This window comes from Myotis myotis, unplaced genomic scaffold (assembly GCF_014108235.1).
Source record: "Myotis myotis isolate mMyoMyo1 unplaced genomic scaffold, mMyoMyo1.p scaffold_m19_p_2, whole genome shotgun sequence".
Lineage (NCBI taxonomy): Eukaryota > Metazoa > Chordata > Mammalia > Chiroptera > Vespertilionidae > Myotis > Myotis myotis.
The window spans coordinates 30712295-30729644 of NW_023416324.1; the positions used below are offsets into that span (position 1 = coordinate 30712295).

At 43.5% G+C, this 17350-nt stretch overlaps 1 protein-coding gene across 6 annotated transcripts in view; it reads right to left on the bottom strand.

Annotated features, from left to right (window-relative positions):
- Window positions 1–16155, bottom strand: part of ATPAF1 (ATP synthase mitochondrial F1 complex assembly factor 1) — a 31308-nt gene extending 15153 nt beyond the window's left edge. Inside the window, exons 1-5 of one of the 6 annotated variants that reach the window (XM_036351554.1) lie at window positions 15633–16116; window positions 12037–12145; window positions 7308–7358; window positions 4596–4658; window positions 959–1009 (exon numbers count right to left, since the gene is read on the bottom strand). In XM_036351554.1, coding sequence (XP_036207447.1) covers window positions 959–1009; window positions 4596–4658; window positions 7308–7358; window positions 12037–12145; window positions 15633–15970 — 612 coding nt within the window. In that variant the 5' untranslated portion in view covers window positions 15971–16116. Of the gene's footprint in view, window positions 1–958; window positions 1010–4595; window positions 4659–7307; window positions 7359–12036; window positions 12146–15239; window positions 15575–15632 lie in introns of those variants that run through there. The other 5 variants (XM_036351558.1, XM_036351556.1, XM_036351555.1 and 2 more) reach the window with 5 other exon arrangements.
- Window positions 16156–17350: the final 1195 nt, after the last annotated feature.

Sequence of the window (17350 nt, forward strand, 5' to 3'; positions counted from 1 at the left end):
GTATTCTTTGCTGTTCAGTGTCAGAATCTGCTGTGAACAGTGTACACTCTAAATGCTCCAAACTCTCCAGGGGACTCTGCCAAGTGTCTGAGACATCAGGTCACTAAGTCTGTCTGAGGGAAGGCTTAAAAAGTCCCATTCAAACAGTGAGCCATTATCAGAGATCTAAAATAACAAGAAGTACAGATCCCTTGGCTTTTGAACTTTTGAAGGGGAAGGGTATACATGTATAAGAGGTAGAAAAAAAATAACAATACTCTTACAACAACCAAAAGGCCTGGCTTTATTTTTCCATCTATACGTTTTTCTCCTTAATCTTACAATTACGCATGTAAGTTTGGTGTACACTGCTTGATATAAACTTATCCTAGGCTATTTCCTCTTCCGGGAAGAACAATTAAAGAACTAGCTGATACACCAGTACATCAAATGTTGCTTCATGGTCAAGCAGTGACCAGAGAGAATCTATCTCCATAACAGCAATTTTAAGAAGGAAAAAAACAAAACAGCCCACAAGAAAATGCCACTTGGTAAGGGGAAATGTCAGAAAAAGATTAGGAAGAGGCTCCAAGACAGCTCATGTATAGGTCACTTATAAACAAGAAAGGAAGAACCCTATGCTAGAGGCCCTGTGTTAAATTCCAATAGCTTGGGAAACACTAGAAAGAAATAAAAGACTTGGAAATTGCTCAGCAACATGAACTTACACCACGCTCCCTTGTCAGAGACTTGACTCAAAGAGACATTTTTCAACCAGAATAAGGGAAAACAAGAGCTATAAATATACCATCTGGAGCTTCCAATCTTTGGTACTCAGGGCATAATAAAAACCCTCAGAGCTATAAGCGTAAGTTCTCAAGAGGCAATAAACATAGGAAAAGTAAAGCCAACTGCCTGCTAAGGTTAGAGACCTGACCTTCATGCTATAACACTTTCATTTTCCCTCCAAACTACTTACTGGAATAACTGCGTAGACTGTATCTTTTGCTGCAAAATACTGCTGCCAAATCTGTACAAAAAAGAGAATATGTCTGTGACATGTGGGTAATCTTTTCAACCTGCACCAAGAAATGATGACAGCTTTCATTACTCACAGTAACATACAATTTGATAACAGAGAGGAAAACCCAGAATAATTCTTTTATTACTAGTACATGATTACAAAAAGATTTAATACCATCTACTCTTCTAGATAATTAAACTGTAACTCTTAATAACAAATTCCTGTCAGAGAAATGAAGTCTATGACCTTGTTAATCATTTCTCTCAAGACATGCCTTATATATAATAGACAAGCTCTTTTTTTTCTTTTTCTTTTCATATCTTCTCTTTTCCTTCCCGAAACCCCAAATCCCTAGCCAATTGTGGGCCTTCTCAGAGAGTAGGACATCAGTCACTCAGAAGCCAGAGTCTGGAGTCAGGCAGGTCTGGATACAAATCCCAGCTCCAATCATTTTCTAGCTATGCTACTTTAGGCAAGTTACTGAAAAATAACTAATATAACCATCAGTAAAACAGCAATAGTATCACCCTCACAGGATTATTGTGAAGATGAGCTGAAATGATTTAGGTTTGTGCTTAGCACAACAGAATTACAATGCAAACCAGAGCCAAAGTGCTCTGAGGGCAACAAAGAGCCCTTAACCCAAGTTAGGGAATGAGTGCTAGAGGAGAGGACACTTGAGATGTATCTTGAAAAATGATCAGGAGTTAGCTAGGTGAACAGGGAGTCTGGGAAGACAAAGAGGTAGGGAAGAAGATAAGAGAACATTCCAAGCAGAGAATGACAACATTAGCAAAGGCAGAGAAGCAGGGGAAGACATCATAGCCAAAGTGACATCTGAACTGGTGTTGAAGAATGGACCAGCCTCCTTTAAAGCTGCTCTGCTTTGTTAACATTCCCATTAAAATGTGATCTAGCCAACACAGAGCACAGAAGGACTGCTAATTCCTAGGACTTGGGTAAATCACTCTATCAGTACAGCCTAAGGTTGCTTTGTTTTTATTTTTCATGTCAGAACACTGTCTTCTCATTTTAAGGATAGCATATCCTACTTATTTTTATTTAATTTATATTAGTAGGTAGTTTATGAATCAACGCTGAAATACATGAGATTGGTAGATACTTCCTAACATAGTTGACCTTGGTCACTCAAAATTATTTTAACAAACACAAAGTTGTATCTAAGATTATAGGTCTAAATGATATTTGTCATATGATCAGGAGTCTCTGGCCTGGCTTTTTTCCCCACTAAAGGACATGCTTGGTGTCTACTTTCCATTGGCACTTCTTCCCAAAGGCAGTTTGAGGTCTCCTTGAGACTTTGCATAAGCCTCTATTAACAGAGGTTAAAATCCTGTGCTGTCCTTCCACCAGGTTAAAGCTCTTTGAGAGTAGGGGATTCTCTCATTTATTTCTATGTCTGGCACAGAGACTGACATTTAATAGGTATTCAATAAATCTTTGCTGAAAATGAATGATGCAGCACCCAAAAGAAGCCATGGCAATTGGCACAACTTCCCATAAAAGAATATGATGCAGAGTGAAATGGACATGGGTTTGAGTCTCATGTTTAATTCCCCAAATAACTCTAGCTCTACCACTTACTAAGTTACTTAATCTCTCTAAGCTATAGTTTCCTCAGTGGTAAATTTGGAATAATAGCACCTACTTTACAAGGTAGTTATTAGAATTTAATGAAATAGTGCATATGAAGCACGAACAATATCTGACACATATACTGGTTTTATTATTTTGATTTTCTCAATATATCTAAAACACAACTCATGGAACTACAGAAATACCAATAAATAGCATATTATAATCTAACTAGAAGCCCGGTGCCCGAAATTTGTGCATGGGGGGGGGGGGTGGTGGTTTGTGTTTCTCAGCCCAGCCTGCACCCTCTCCAATCTGGGATCCCTCACACAATCAAGGACTGCTGGCTCCCAACCGCTCGCCTGCCTGCCTGCCTGATTGCCCCTAACTGCTTCTGCCTGCCAGCCTGACCACCCCTTAACCGCTCCCCTGCCAGCCTGATCGATGCCTAACTGCTCCCCTGCTGGCCTGATTGCCCCTAACTGCCCTCACCTGCAGGCCTGGTTCCCCCCAACTGCCTTCCCCTGCAGGCCTGGTTGCCCCCAACTTCCCTCCCCTGCAGGCCTGGTTGCCTCCAACTGCCCTCCTCTGCCAGCCGGGTCACCCCTAACTGCCCTCCCCTGCAGGCCTGATCGCCCCCACCTGCCCTCCCTTTCAGGCCTAGTCCCTCCCAACTGTCCTCCCCTGCAGGCCTGATTGCCCACAACTGCCCTCCCCTGCCGGCCATCTTGTGTCCACATGGGGGCGGCCATCTTGTATGTTGGAGTGATGGTCAATTTGCATATTACCTCTTTATTAGCTAGAATTAGAGAAAAGAATCATAGACATGAGCATTTAAATAGTAGTGAAATGACCAAAGAGGCAGGACAGATCAAGAGTGCTTTGAAGGCCCAGCTGGTGTGGTTCAGTGGTCAAGCGTAGAGCTCTGAACCAGAAGGTCACGGTTCAATTCCTGGTCAGGGCACATGCCTGGGTTGGAGGCATGATGCCAGTGTGGGGTGTGTAGGAGGCAGCCAATCAGTAATTCTTTTTTTTTTTTTTTTAAACTTTTTTTTTTTAATATATTTTATTGATTTTTTACAGAGAGGAAGGGAGACAGAGAGTCAGAAACATCGATGAGAGAGAAACATCGATCAGCTGCCTCCTGCACACCTCCCACTGGGGATGTGCCCACAACCCAGGCACATGCCCTTGACCGGAATCGAACCCGGGACCCTTCAGTCCGCAGGCCGACGCTCCATCCACTAAGCCAAACCGGTTTCGGCAAATCAGTAATTCTTTACCATCACTGATGTTTCTATCACTCTCTCCCTCTCCCTTCCTCTCTGAAATCAATGAAAATATATTACAAAATAAATTAAAAAAAATAAAAACACAAATATAGCATTTACTCTGTGCCAGGAACTGTTTAAAGTGCTTTACAAATATTATCTCATTTAATTTCCCAAGTAACTCTATAAGGTAAGTACTATTATCATCTCCACTTTACAGATAGAGAAAGTAAGGCTCTAAGGGGTTAACTATCAAAGTCATTCAGCTAGTAAGTGGGCAGAGCTAGGATTTAAAATAGGCAGCTTGGTTCTAGAGTCTTTGTTCTTAACCAATACACTATGCTTCTCCAGAGCACAACTTTAAGAGGAATCAACTGGTGAGGATATGATAAGGGGAGTGGGAGAAATAGGAGCAGGAAAACCTATTTGGAAAGGTAGTACAGTAAGCCAGGTATAGAGCAGCAATGATTTTAAATAAGATGTGGACAATAGGAATGAAGACGAAAGGGGAAATGTGAGTTGATTAGATATGCAGAAGTGAGACCAAGAAAGATAAGTTTTCTTATGCCACTATTTTTCATGTAATTCATCACTTTTCTATCCATGGCCACTTTTCATTTTGGCTAGAAAGAGGTGTCAGGAAATCTATGGTCCTTTCTACTTTCAGATTTGGTACACAGAGCACACATTTTCATAAAGTACATCCACCCATTTTCACTCAATACCTGCTTTATTTCTTCTGCAGTTTTGTCTTTCACCATCTCAATGTTAAAGATTGAACTGAGAGTCTGAAAGGGAAAATAAAAGGAAATTAACACCACAATTTAAAAAAACAAAGCAGCTTAACTATCTGTAAGCTTTGTGGGAAGCAACATGTGTATCAGATCCTCAATAAGCAGAGAACAAGTGTAAGAAAACTCCTATGTGCAAAGAAGTGAGCCCCCCCAGCCTGGGCAGGCTTTTGCAGTTCTATTCTTGGGGGGGTACAGGTACTTCCTAAATCCTTCACCCTCACAATGAGCACTGCAGCAGTTTGCAACTGGTAAGAGGAGAAAGTTTGGTTATCTTTAATTTAACTGCCCTTCTGCCAGGAGTTGCTCCTTAACTGCAAGTTAAATGACAGAGTAAACGTGTTTTTATTTGATTTTTTAAAACAAATTCCTATAGGACAAAAAGGTATCACTATAGTTCCTCTAATATCCCCAGGATCCACACTATGTTAGGTGTCACACCAAGGACACAAAAATTCATAGAATATTTCTCATCACCACAGTTGGTAAATCACAAAATCACTGAACCACAGTACTCATGTTCACATTTGCAGTCTCTTATTATAGACTAGAGGCCCAATGCATGAAATTTGTGCAAGGGGCGTGGTCCTCACAGCTGCGGCGGCTTGCTTCGGCCTTCGCAGCCCTGGCTTCCTCCGGAAGATTGTTCAGCTGTCCGGTCTAATTAGCATATTATGCTTTTATTATTACAGACTAGTGGCCTGGTGCACGAAATTCATGCACATTAAAAGGGAATTAGTTAGAGGAAATACTTTAATATTGCTATTTGCCCTTTCTCTATAATAGAAGTGTGAGAGATGAAAGGAAATTAGTAAAATGTATATGAAAATAATATATAAATTTATTAATAAACAGTAACAAAAGGATATAACAACAGAGGCATGATATAAAAACAAAAACATGATATGAAAACAACAAAAACATGATATAAAAATAACAGTGATGCAAACAATGACTGATAAAGTGATTAAACTTATTCTAATATCTCCCTGTACACCACATGAAGAGTGAAAACACTTTCAGAGTGCTTGACTAATTTCCCTTGTGATGAAGTATTTAAAACTTTAACTGTAATGTCACATGCTCTTCAAACTCGAGAGAAAGCAACATATAACTGACCATGTGCGAAAATGGGTTCAGATAGGAATATCCCTACTCAGTCTAGAGTTTGTCCTTGTGATTTATTAATAGTCATCACAAATGCTGGCATCACAGGAAACTGTCATTGAATCAATTTAAATGGGAGGCCAGTGTCAGATGGGGACAAATTAATTCTTGGAATCAGAACAACCTCTCCCTCTGTAGATCCTGTTAATACTTCAGCTTCGATAATGTTCAGTCATAATCTTTTGATAATAAATCTGTACCATTACGAAGACCCCATTTACTATTAATATTTCAATTTTAATATTTCAATTTTAATTTATGACACAGCATTCCAGGAGTAATATTATTAAGAAATTTGATGGCAAAACTTTCCTTTTCAGCATCATCTGCTGAATCAATGGAATCATCACTCAAATACGTGTGAAAATCTCCATCGAGTATATCCAAAATTTCTTCATTTAATTTTTGAACATGCTCATTTTTTGGACAAAGAATTGCATGTTTAGATATATTTTTAATATTATCTATAGATATAGTATTTCCAAAGGTAGCTTCAATAATAGATCCATTACAAATCATTTCACAGGAGATTTCAATAATATCCATTCCTAAATGAAAACTGCTATCAAGTTTGCCATCTCCATTCACTATAAGCAGAATCCTTTGATCTCATATTTGTTGTAAGAGACAACTTTTTGAAACATCCCCAAACATTACAGTGCTTTAAACTCGTTTGTACTATGGCCAATCGCATAGCATGTGGTACAATACTGAGACATTGTCGAAAATCCCCTCCAAGGAGAACTTTCCCACCAAATACAACATTCAAATTCATAATTTCTCTTAGTAATCTGTCTATGGCATTTATAGCATGACTGGATGCAATGGTGCATTCATCAATAATGAGAAGTTGGGCCTTTTTAATAGTTTTAGCAACTTCACTGTTTATATCGAATCTAGAAATTGAAGTTTCATTTAATGGAATGGGTAATTTATATCTGGAATTAAAGGTGCTTCCACCGAGAAGTAAATTTGCAGCAATTCCTGTAGACGCTGTGGGTAAAACAGTACCACCACGACCTCTAATATAATGTACTAAAACTTTATAAAGATATGCCTCCACGCTCTGAGGGCCGTTTCCTACCTCAAACCTCGCCTCGCGGGAAATAGCTCAGGGAGGGCGCAGCCCTTGGCAAGGCGATCCAGGACTCAGTGCGTCCACGCTCCAAGGGCCGGTTCCTGCCTAAACCTCGCCCTTACGGGAAACAGCTCGGGGAGGGTGCAGCTGTTGCTAAGAGGACCCAGGACTCAGTGCGTCCATGCTCCGAGGGCCGGCCGGTTCCTGCCTCAAACCTCACCCTTGCAGGAAACAGCTGGGGAAACAGCTCAGGGAGGGCACAGCTGTTGCCAAAACGACCCCTGCAGGACTGACTTCCTTCACGTTGGTTGAGCCTCGGCTGTGATGCATTACACCCAGAGTTTTTATATAAGTAGATGTTACATGTGGTTTTAAACCTGGGTATTTAATTAGAAACCTACCTTGTCCTTAGTGAATCCTCTGCTCATAGGCTGTTTCCCCAAAGTGTTTGCCTGAAATATATGATAGACAAGACATGAATCTATACTTCACTCAGAAGATAAAGACCACTGAGATAGTGAAGTGCCCAATATCTCATTTAGTAATTCTGTACCTAAGAACTCATCTCTCTCCACTCCATATAGTAACTGTACATACTGTTCATAAGAGTTGTTGGTTGTGAAACAACTTTTTTTTTTTTTTGACATAGCTTCTGAGATACAGATGAGAAAGTATTCCTTTGTTAATAACCAGCATTTACTAGTACTGAGAGAGCATTCTATGCCTGTTATTATGGGTATACTTGTAAGGGGCTCCTTCCCAAATTGAGGCTGCTTGGGTTTTCTGTGTTCCACTCTCTGATCTGCTCCACAGTGAGCCTCAGAGGAGGTAAGGAATGGAAAGATCTGTTTTCCAAGGCTGTATCTTATCTGTGACAGCACTTCTGATGGCAGATATCCTCAGCAGACTGTAGAGTTTTTTAGTATTCAGTCTTAATATTTCTTCCATCAAATTAGACGTCCCCTAAAAAAGGCCAAAAACAACTGAAGGTGATTATTTTCTCTCTTAATCCACTATCTCTGATAAAGGCCACAGTCAGGAAATCCTATTTTGAATTGTTTCTGATAGTGGGCATGGGTTGTTCTGAGTGAGTCTTCCACTCAGTTTCTCAGTTCAAGATCATGCCTTTCAGAGGGAAGGAGTACAAGCTACACCTGGGATTTGAAGGTGAAAAACAATTTCTGCATAAAACCCTGCCTTTCATTACTCTGTGCTTTAATATATCCAAACCTTTCATAAATTATGCCCATAGAACTCATACCCACAAATTAGACAAAAGACTGGTATAGGCAAACCTATTTGGGTACACCCTGGTCTTTTTGGTCAGACCTTTACACTGACAACGTTCTAATGCAGTCTTTCCTTCGTATGTAAACATACAAAAGAGAATTGATTTCATTTTCTTACCACTCACCTTTAGGTGTATTGTGAAAACAAAAGAAACAAAACCCTCCATTTGCACACCTGCCTTCACTTTTCAATGACTAAGTCTGGTGTATTCTTTTTACACAATGTCCCTCCAGTTCATTCATTTCCATTTTTACTTACAGAAATAAAAAATTTAAACTTATTGCATTTTATCTAATCAAAGACACCACAGATTTGAAGAAGCACCATTGTTTTATGTATTAGAAAATAATGCCAATTAAACAATAACACTATACCTATATTTCACTAGAGGCCCGGTGCATGAAATTAGTGCAGTGCGGGGGAGGAGGGGTCCCCTCAGCCCAGCCTGCCCCCTTTCCCAGTCCAGGAACTCTCAGGAGTTGTCCTACTGATGGCTTATGAACAGGAGTCTCTAGTAACAGAGGTTAAAATCCTATGCTATCCTTCCACGGCTTAGGCCCGCTCTCGGGAGGCAACTGGGCTGATCTGGGGAAGGCGCCATCCCCATCACCCCGCTGCTGCTGCCACTGCCAGCTGCCACAGCCGCCAAGGTGTTTTCATCAACACAGACTCCAGTCCCTTCACCACGAAAAAATGACAACTTTCTTTAGGCATTTTCAAGATGTGTCTTTCATAGGATATGACATTTCTTTCTTGTTTTTTTTTTTTTATCCTCACCTGAGGATATGTTTCCATTGATTTTTAGAGAGCGGGGAAGAGAGGGAAAGACAGAGAGAAACATCAATGTGAGAGGCACACTTTGATTGTTGCTCCTGCATGAGCCCTGACCTGGGCCCTGGTCAGGGAGGAGCCTGCAACCTAGGTACATGCCCTTGATCAGAATTGAACCCGGAACCTGTGGTCGGCAGGCCGAGGCTCTATCCACTGAGCCAAACTGGTTAGGGCAGGATATGACATTTCTTAGCCCTCCAGCAGCAAACCTTCCTTTTTTCCTCCAGGAGTGAGGTGGAAAAACCCTAGATCACCTTCTTGGATTCTTATTACCCAAGCGAGTGGCGTACTGCAAGCTTAGCCAATGAGTGGTCAGAAAAGGTGTTTCCTCTGCAGCTCCCGCACAGAGGCACGACTGCTGGCACACCGCGGCCATGGGGCTGCTGGGGGGTGGACCCCTGTGCGGGTTTGTGTCTCTGGCCCCAAAAGCCCAGCGCCGCGGCCCGCGGGTTTGTGTCTCTGCTCTGGCCCCCCTGTGTGTTGTTCTCTCAGGCACTGGGCCCATGCCCGGCCCCTCCTCCTGAGCTGGTCGTGACCGTTATGGCATCCCGGCCTAATTTGCATATTACATGTGTGTGTGTGTGTGTGTGTGTGTGTGTGTGTATATATCTGTATATATATATATGATCAATTTTTTTTTTAATATATTTTATTGATTTTTTACAGAGAGGAAGGGAGAGAGATAGAGAGTTAGAAACATCGATGGGAGAGAAACATCGATCAGCCGCCTCCTGCACATCTCCCACTGGGGATGTGCTCGCAGCCCAGGTACATGCCCTTGACCGGAATCGAACCTGGGACCCCTCAGTCCGCAGGCCGACGCTCTATCCACTGAGCCAAACCGGTTTCGGCTATATGATCAATTTTAAGGCAATTTTGAAGATGTTAAAATGTGAAAAAAATGTGAACTTGAGAACCAGTGAAATAAGGTAATTAAAATTATAATTGAAACTATGTGCCCAAGTCTTAAGAGTACTTAGTAAGAAATTTAAATGAGTACATTACTACTCCCCTGCAGATGCTTTTGAAATCTGTGGAGACAACTTTTTTATCACAATAATTGACTGGATGGTGACACCTGCATTTATGAAGAGACAGGGATGCTAAATGAGCTGCAATTTACAGATGAGTTCTACATAATGAAGAACCTTCCCTCATCCTGGACAACTTCTCAGTGTAGCCAGACATCCTTGTAAGTGAAACACCTTTTTATAATGGCCTGGGCCTGAAATTTAACTCTGTTTCCTCCCTTCCTCCTTCCTTTCCTCCCCCGCTCCTTTTCACCTTCCTTCTTTTCCTTCCTTCCTTCTATTACCTGGGCCTGAAATCTAACTCTGTTTCCTTTCCTATTTTTTTTTTAAACACGACTTTAATAAACACTAAATTTTTCAGAAACGCAATAACTATGTAACTTGAGAGAAGACTATATTGTGGAATCCCATGAGGGTCACTGATTACAACACTGCTCATGGTTTGGGAGTTCTTATAATTACCAACACAATACCCCTGCACCAGCCAGCTTTTGCTGCTTATGTCATTCACAGTGATTTCACATACAGGTAAAAGCCTCTGATGACTGCATTAGGTCATAGTTGTGCCCAAGAACTGACACATTAAAATATGAATTTTATTTAAAAATACTTTCCTTTATTTGATAGTTAGGGCACTATATTGATATTTTCCCCTCTGAAACTATGTGTGTAGGTGGGTTATATTGTCTACATTTTATTTCAGGGTAGAAAAGGGAAATTTTTTAATAAAAAATTATTGCAAAAGAGGATGTTGGGTCTCATGTGACAGAAACCAATGACTCAAAGTAAAGACGAGGCTTTGGAAATGGAGTGATTAGCCTTCCTCTGAGTAACTAGATAAGAAAGACTGTAAGTAAATATTTACCTAAGAGTTGCCATAATATAATGAAATCTTATTCTGCATCTTATCATAAAGTTGAATTTCTAACTCTGTCTACAAAAAGGGGCAAAGAGCTTTCCCATATAATATTGAGAGCTGGTAATACAGTAAAGAACTATTGTTAGCACTATAAGTTTATTATGGTAAATTATATTTGTTAAAATATTTGTAGTAGAGTTGTTTGTTCACATAAAGCTGTAAAGTATATTTGTCATAGAAGGTTGAATTTGCTCCCCAACCTTACAATGATTAACCCACTAATTACTGCTCTGATTCTTATTAATCACTTATTAAAACACTGGGTGGATTCTCTTAAAACTTAGGATACCCAAAGCAAAAAAAGTTATTCTCCAAGTAAAAGAAACATCTCTCATTTTAAAATACAATGTCAAATCCCAAATTCTCACTGTAACTACCTTATTTCAGACCACACAGCCCACACCTAGACTACTATACATTCTTCATGGTTTTGGCTTCTCCCACTCCAACTAGTTTTGTGCATCATCCTAGATAAGTATTTTTCAAATCATAGGTTGAAGTCCTATTTAGTGGCCAAAGTTTTAAAAAGATAAAATAAGTAATAAGAGTACACTGCATGTAGCAAAGGAATTGTTTTATAAAAATTTTGTTTCGATTACAATCATATTCTTATCTGTGTACTGAATTACAGTGTAAAATATATTTCTTTCTGCGGGTCACGGTCAAAAAGTTGAAAAAGCACTGCATTAGGCTTTCCTATACACAGCTTTCAACATGCTTTCCCCAAGCTTTGATTCTTATTTAGGGATAACAATAGCTAGTAAACACTTTTTTGCTGCCCGCTCTCTACAGCCCACTGCCATGTGCGCCTTACTTTGATCACTCGACTTCATCCCTGGGAGCAGAGACTACCGTTCCCATCCTTCTATATCTCCATGACCACAGTGATGTGCCAGAAAGAGTAGGGTACCATTTATGGATGGAGACTGAGCTGAGTAGAGAGGGGCTCCGTTCCATTCATCCAGCTAACCCATTAATGAGCCCAATTCCAAGACACAGGTTGGGGTTGAGGGTGGAGAGCACTGGTGAGCCAATAACACAAAAAGGGACAGGTCTTACCTTCTGTTCCACACATTTGATAAAGTCTCCTTGCCTGGAGTGCCCCACGGGCTGCTTCCGAAACTCATTGCGCTTCTCTAGTCGAGATTCAAACGCAGCTGGGTCAGACCTGATTAAAGGTAAACCAGTTAAACCACTGGAGCCTTTTCAGATTTGGAAAGAACAAGTAACATGTTGCATTTCTACAGAGAGGGGACACAGGTATTCAGAGGCTGAAGGATTTGCCTTCAGGTATTAGGCCTGAGCACACGCCTACAAATCAAAGTGGACAAAGTTGTCTGGTTTTTCAACTACTGTTAATCCTCAAAAGGCTGGTGTAACCTTTTTCTCCTGCAGAATATTTCCCAGGAAGACAGAGACCTTGGCCCCTCAGGTACTTACACTCTGGGTACTTGGAATTCAAATTCTCAAGATGGGAAGTGGACTTTAAGGTCATCTTGCTGGGCCACCTCCTCAGGCAGAAATCTAAAAACATTCCTACCAGGTGTCAGGCTTTTACTTGAACACATCTAGTTCTTGGACATCTTCTCCTCATGTTAAACATCTGTTTATTCAGATGTAGGTGATTCAGAGGCTTCGGCCAACCTATTTTGCAGATTTAGCACCTGAGTATCTCCCTGATCCTCTTTCCAAAAAAAAAAACACCCCGCTCCTGCAGATGGAACGTCAGACTTTTTCCTTTATGTCAAAATGGGGCTGGTCTTCAGGCCTGAAGTCCAGGTTGGGGCTGTCATCCTTGTTAATAATTCTTCAGGCTGTGTAGCCAATGATGGGATATTTGGCTCTGGACACTTTGGTGAATACTCCAGCTCCTCAGCCATGAGACCTGTAGTGTCATGGATGGTATCTATAAGATCCAAGCATGTCTTGCTCACCTCTCTGGTGGAAGCCTGGCTGGTCAAAGCACTGTAGGGGGGGGTCTCTTCCATAACACTCCTTTCCAGAGGTGATATTAACACCACTCCCCTCACTGCCATGTCCTGAGTGTACCTTTCCCTCTGTAGTTAGGCCAGCTCCTGGGTAGAGTGGCTCCAGTGGTCCCGCCCAGTGGGGTGTGGCAACTGCCCGGCGAGGGCCACAAGGACCAGAACCAGGGAGGCCACACCTGGGCCTCCCATGGTGAGTGGATAGACAGTGAGGGGTGGCTTAGGCAGTGAGTCTGTGTACTCCTGCCTTGGGCGTCATTTATTATTAAAATGTTCTGAGCCTAAATTTATCTCTGTATCTTTCATCCTCAGGAATAAGAGAAAATGTCTAATTCCTTTTATATGAGTGAAAATCACTATTATGTCATCCTTTATATTTATCTTTCCAGGTAAAATTTCTTCAGTTTTTTGAGACCCCTTTTCCTGTATGTGACTTGTGAATCTCTTCGCACTGTGGACCTGCTCTGTCCACACTCTAGATACAGTGGGCCTGGAGCCAGATCAAATCCTCCCAATTCACCCGCACAGAGTGTGATGTAAAACCCAGATTCTGGGCTGGAACAGAGTCAACAGGGCACACAGCCTTGTCCTGCTGCTGGCTCACATCACACCTGTGGCTAGTACTCTAACAGCCCAGGTTTTTGTGGGTATGACTCAGCACAAACCAATCAGGGCTGTAAGTCCCTTTAAAATATCTCATGATATCCTCCTACGTGTTTGGTCCTGGTCCTAAGGCCAGGCCCTATTTTGCCTCTTCCCTTAACTTGGCCCAGGTTCTACTGACTCTTTTTTGACCCTGCTTCCATCTCCCTTTTCATCGACCTCAACCTTGTGGTCTTTTCCTTTCTGTATCCACATAGCTTTCCCTCCCATCTCCCCGACTTGTCTCTCAGCTGCTTCTAGAACAGTGATGGCGAAACTATGACACGCGTGTCAGAGGTGACATGCGAACTCATTTTTTTGGTTGATTTTTCTTTGTTAAATGGCATTTAAATATATAAAATAAATATCAAAAATATAAGTCTTTGTTTTACCATGGTTGTAAAGATCAAAAAATTTCTATATGTGACACAGCACCAGAGTTAAGTTAGGGCTTTTCAAAATGCTGGCATGTCGAGCTCAAAAGGTTCGCCATCACTGTTCTAGAACTTACCCTTTCTCCTTTTCATTCATTTAGCAAACTTTGTTATCCCTTGCTTGCTGTTTACCTTTCTGGGCTCTATGGACACAAAAATAATTAAGACAGAGTCCCCACTTCAAGGAGCTTCTATCCAGACATATAACTAAGTATAGTAAAATGCTATGGATATATGATGAAATTTTACTCAAACATTCCCAAATGGTTTGAGGTGGTTTCACGCCCCTGTACCTTTGCTGCTCCCTTTAGCTGGAATACCCCCCAATCCCATTCCTGTATTCCTTTGTGGTAACCCACAGTGCTCAAAGAGCGTTTTGGTAATAAGGCTAGGGAGACGAGGCTCACAGCCTAAGAGCTCGAAGGAATATGGACATTACCCAGAGGTCAGTGGAAAGTTCCCATAGCAGTATGTGTAAATGCTGATGGGAGTGATCTAGTGGAGAAGGAGAGTAAAACCAGTCATTCATTTGTCCATGGGTAAGAACGAAGACTAGTTGTGGAATACTCAGAGTATGAGCAGGCAACTCTCCGGACATGCCTGTTTGTGAGAGAGATCAATGAGAAAAGGCTGAAGGGAAATGCAGGCCAAGAAAAGGTTTTAAAGAAGACAAATATGTGAGTATATCTGAATGATGTTTTAAGAAGAGCAAAAACAGTCATTCATTTATTCCATCATTCTTTCAGAAAGAGAAGAAAAGTCACCGTAGTAGCAATGAGACAGACTGGGATGGAGGGGTCCAAGACGCGGGGAAGACTAGGGAGAGGATGACAGCGAGAGTCCAGGTGAATACGACGGGGGATTAAATTAAGGTCGTGGAATGAGCGATGAGACCGAACTCTAAGGAGTTACAGTGTTTAGTCCTTGGTTTCCTCCCATAAGACAACTGTCTGCCCACCCTGCCAAATTCTCTCCTAGGCCCCTGTAATTTCCACCTCTGATCGCCTTTAGCTCTTCCACTTGACTCTTCAGACCCTACCATGGCCCCCAGACACCCGCCTGAACGTCCTCTAACCCCGGGTCCTTCCATCTGGAAGCCGAGGGGATGGTTAGGAACCCTGGATTCCGAGGCAGATGCAAGCCAACCAGCTGTGTGCTCTCGGGCCGGTCTCTTACTCTCTCTGATACTCAGCTTTCTCACCTTGGAGAGGGTTTACTCCCAGGCCTCAGCTGGGTCCGTGTGTGACCGCGAGCAAGTCAAGTCCTTCTCCGGACGGCTCCATTTTCCCATTTCTTTAAGGACGGGGTCTTGGAGCTGCCCGCTGGGGAAAGGCTGTTGGAGTCTGAGAACTAAGGCCCCCAGGCGGACCCCGGAGAAAAAGCCAGGGCGTTGCGAGACGCTCAGCGAGACGCTAGCTGTGGGGCACGAGGCAGTGATCTCCCGCTCTGAGCCTGGATGCGGCCTCTGCGTGCGGACGGTGGCAGTGCCCACCTCGCAGGGCCACGGGGAGCACTCCAGGCGCCAGGCTCACCGGAACCGCGGGCCCACGGCCGCCCCTCCTCCCCGCCCGCCGCCCGCCGAGGGAGCCCGCACCTGCGCAGCTGCTGGATCTTGTCGCGGTAGCGGTCGTAGAAAGGGTTGGCCTCGAGCTCGGCCCCGACCCTGCCGCCGCCGTCGCCCCCCGCGGGCTGGTGAGAGGCGCAGCGCACCGGGAACACGCGCAGCTGCGCGGGTGACACGAGCCCCAGGCCCAGGGCGCGGCTGCGCACCGCGCACAGGCCCCGATAGAGGCCCGCCACCTGCAGGACTGCCGGGCCCGCGCCTCCCGCCGCCGTCACCACGGCAGCCATCGCCGCCCCCACCTCCTCCACCTCCTCCTCGGTGTCCTCAGGCGCGTCGGCCTCGGCCCGCGGGCCGCGCGCCCGCTCCATCGCGCTCCGGGTCCGCTGCGCCGGCGCTCCGGACTCGAAGTTCCGCGCGCTCAAGGTTCCGGGAGCCGGGCCGGGCGAAGGGGGCGGGGTGGGAGTTAGGGTCTCAATGCCCCGCTGCGTCCGCCGGCTCCGCACGTCCTTCCACCGCCCCGCCTCCTCCTTGGAGCCCTCCTGGATTCACGCCCGCCGGCTGGGTACCAGCAGCCTCTGCTCTCCAAGTCTCCTCTGGAAAGTCGCTCGGATCTGCTAGTCCTCGTCGTGCTTGCTCCCTTTTAAATTCTCCTGGCACTTGCTGTAGTAGTTGTCCTTCTGCATCGAAGGTCCTTTAATCGGTTGTAATCACCGATTATTGTGAGACACAATGAATAAATGTATCATGTCCGGTAATGATACATGCTATTCGTTAAAATAGGCACCCTCATGCACTGCTGGTGGGAATGCAGACTGGTGCAGCCACTGTGGAAAATAGTATGGAGTTTCCTCAAAATTAAAAATGGAACTCCCACTTGACCTAGTAATCCCACTCCTAGAAATCAGAAACACCAATCAGCAAGGACATATGCACCCCTATGTTCATAGGAGCACAATTTACCATAGCTAAGATTTGGAAACAGCCTAAGTGCCATCAGCAGATGAGTGGATTAGAAAACTGGGGTACATCTACACAATGGAATACTATGCCACTATAAAAAGAAAGAACTCTTAGCATTCCCAACAGCATGGATGGACCTGGAGAGCATTATGCTAAGTGAAATAAGGCAGAGAAAGATAAATATCACATGATCTCACTCATTTGTGAAATATAATGAACAACATAAACTGACGAACAAAGATAGACCCAGAGACATAGAAGCATTGAGCTGACCATCAAACCCTGGAAGGAAGGTGGGGGAGGAGGGGAGGGTAAGTGATCAACCAAAGGATTTGTATGCGTGCATATAAGCATAACCAATGGACACAGACAGTAGAGGGATGAGGGCATGTGCTGGCAGTGGGAGCAGCTGGGGAGAGGTCAATGGGGGAAAAGGGAGACATATGTAATACTTTAAATAATAAAGAATTTAAATGTTAAAAAAGGAGAATAGAGATATGGGATACTTGAGCAGAGACCTGAGGAAATGAGGGAATGATCTGTATGGATATCTAGAGGCAGAGCCTTCCAGATACAGGGAATGGCAAGTGCACAGGCTCTGATGCAGGAGCATGTTGCCCTGTTGCCCTGCGTGTGGACACCAAGGAGGTTATTGTGTGAAGAAGTACGGAGAAGGGTAGTTAGATTGCTCAGGGCTTTGAAGGCCTTGGTTAAGGACTTTGGTTTTGAATCTGAGTGAAATGGGAAGTCACTGTAGGTTTTGAGCAGAGAAGTAACATGGCCTATTT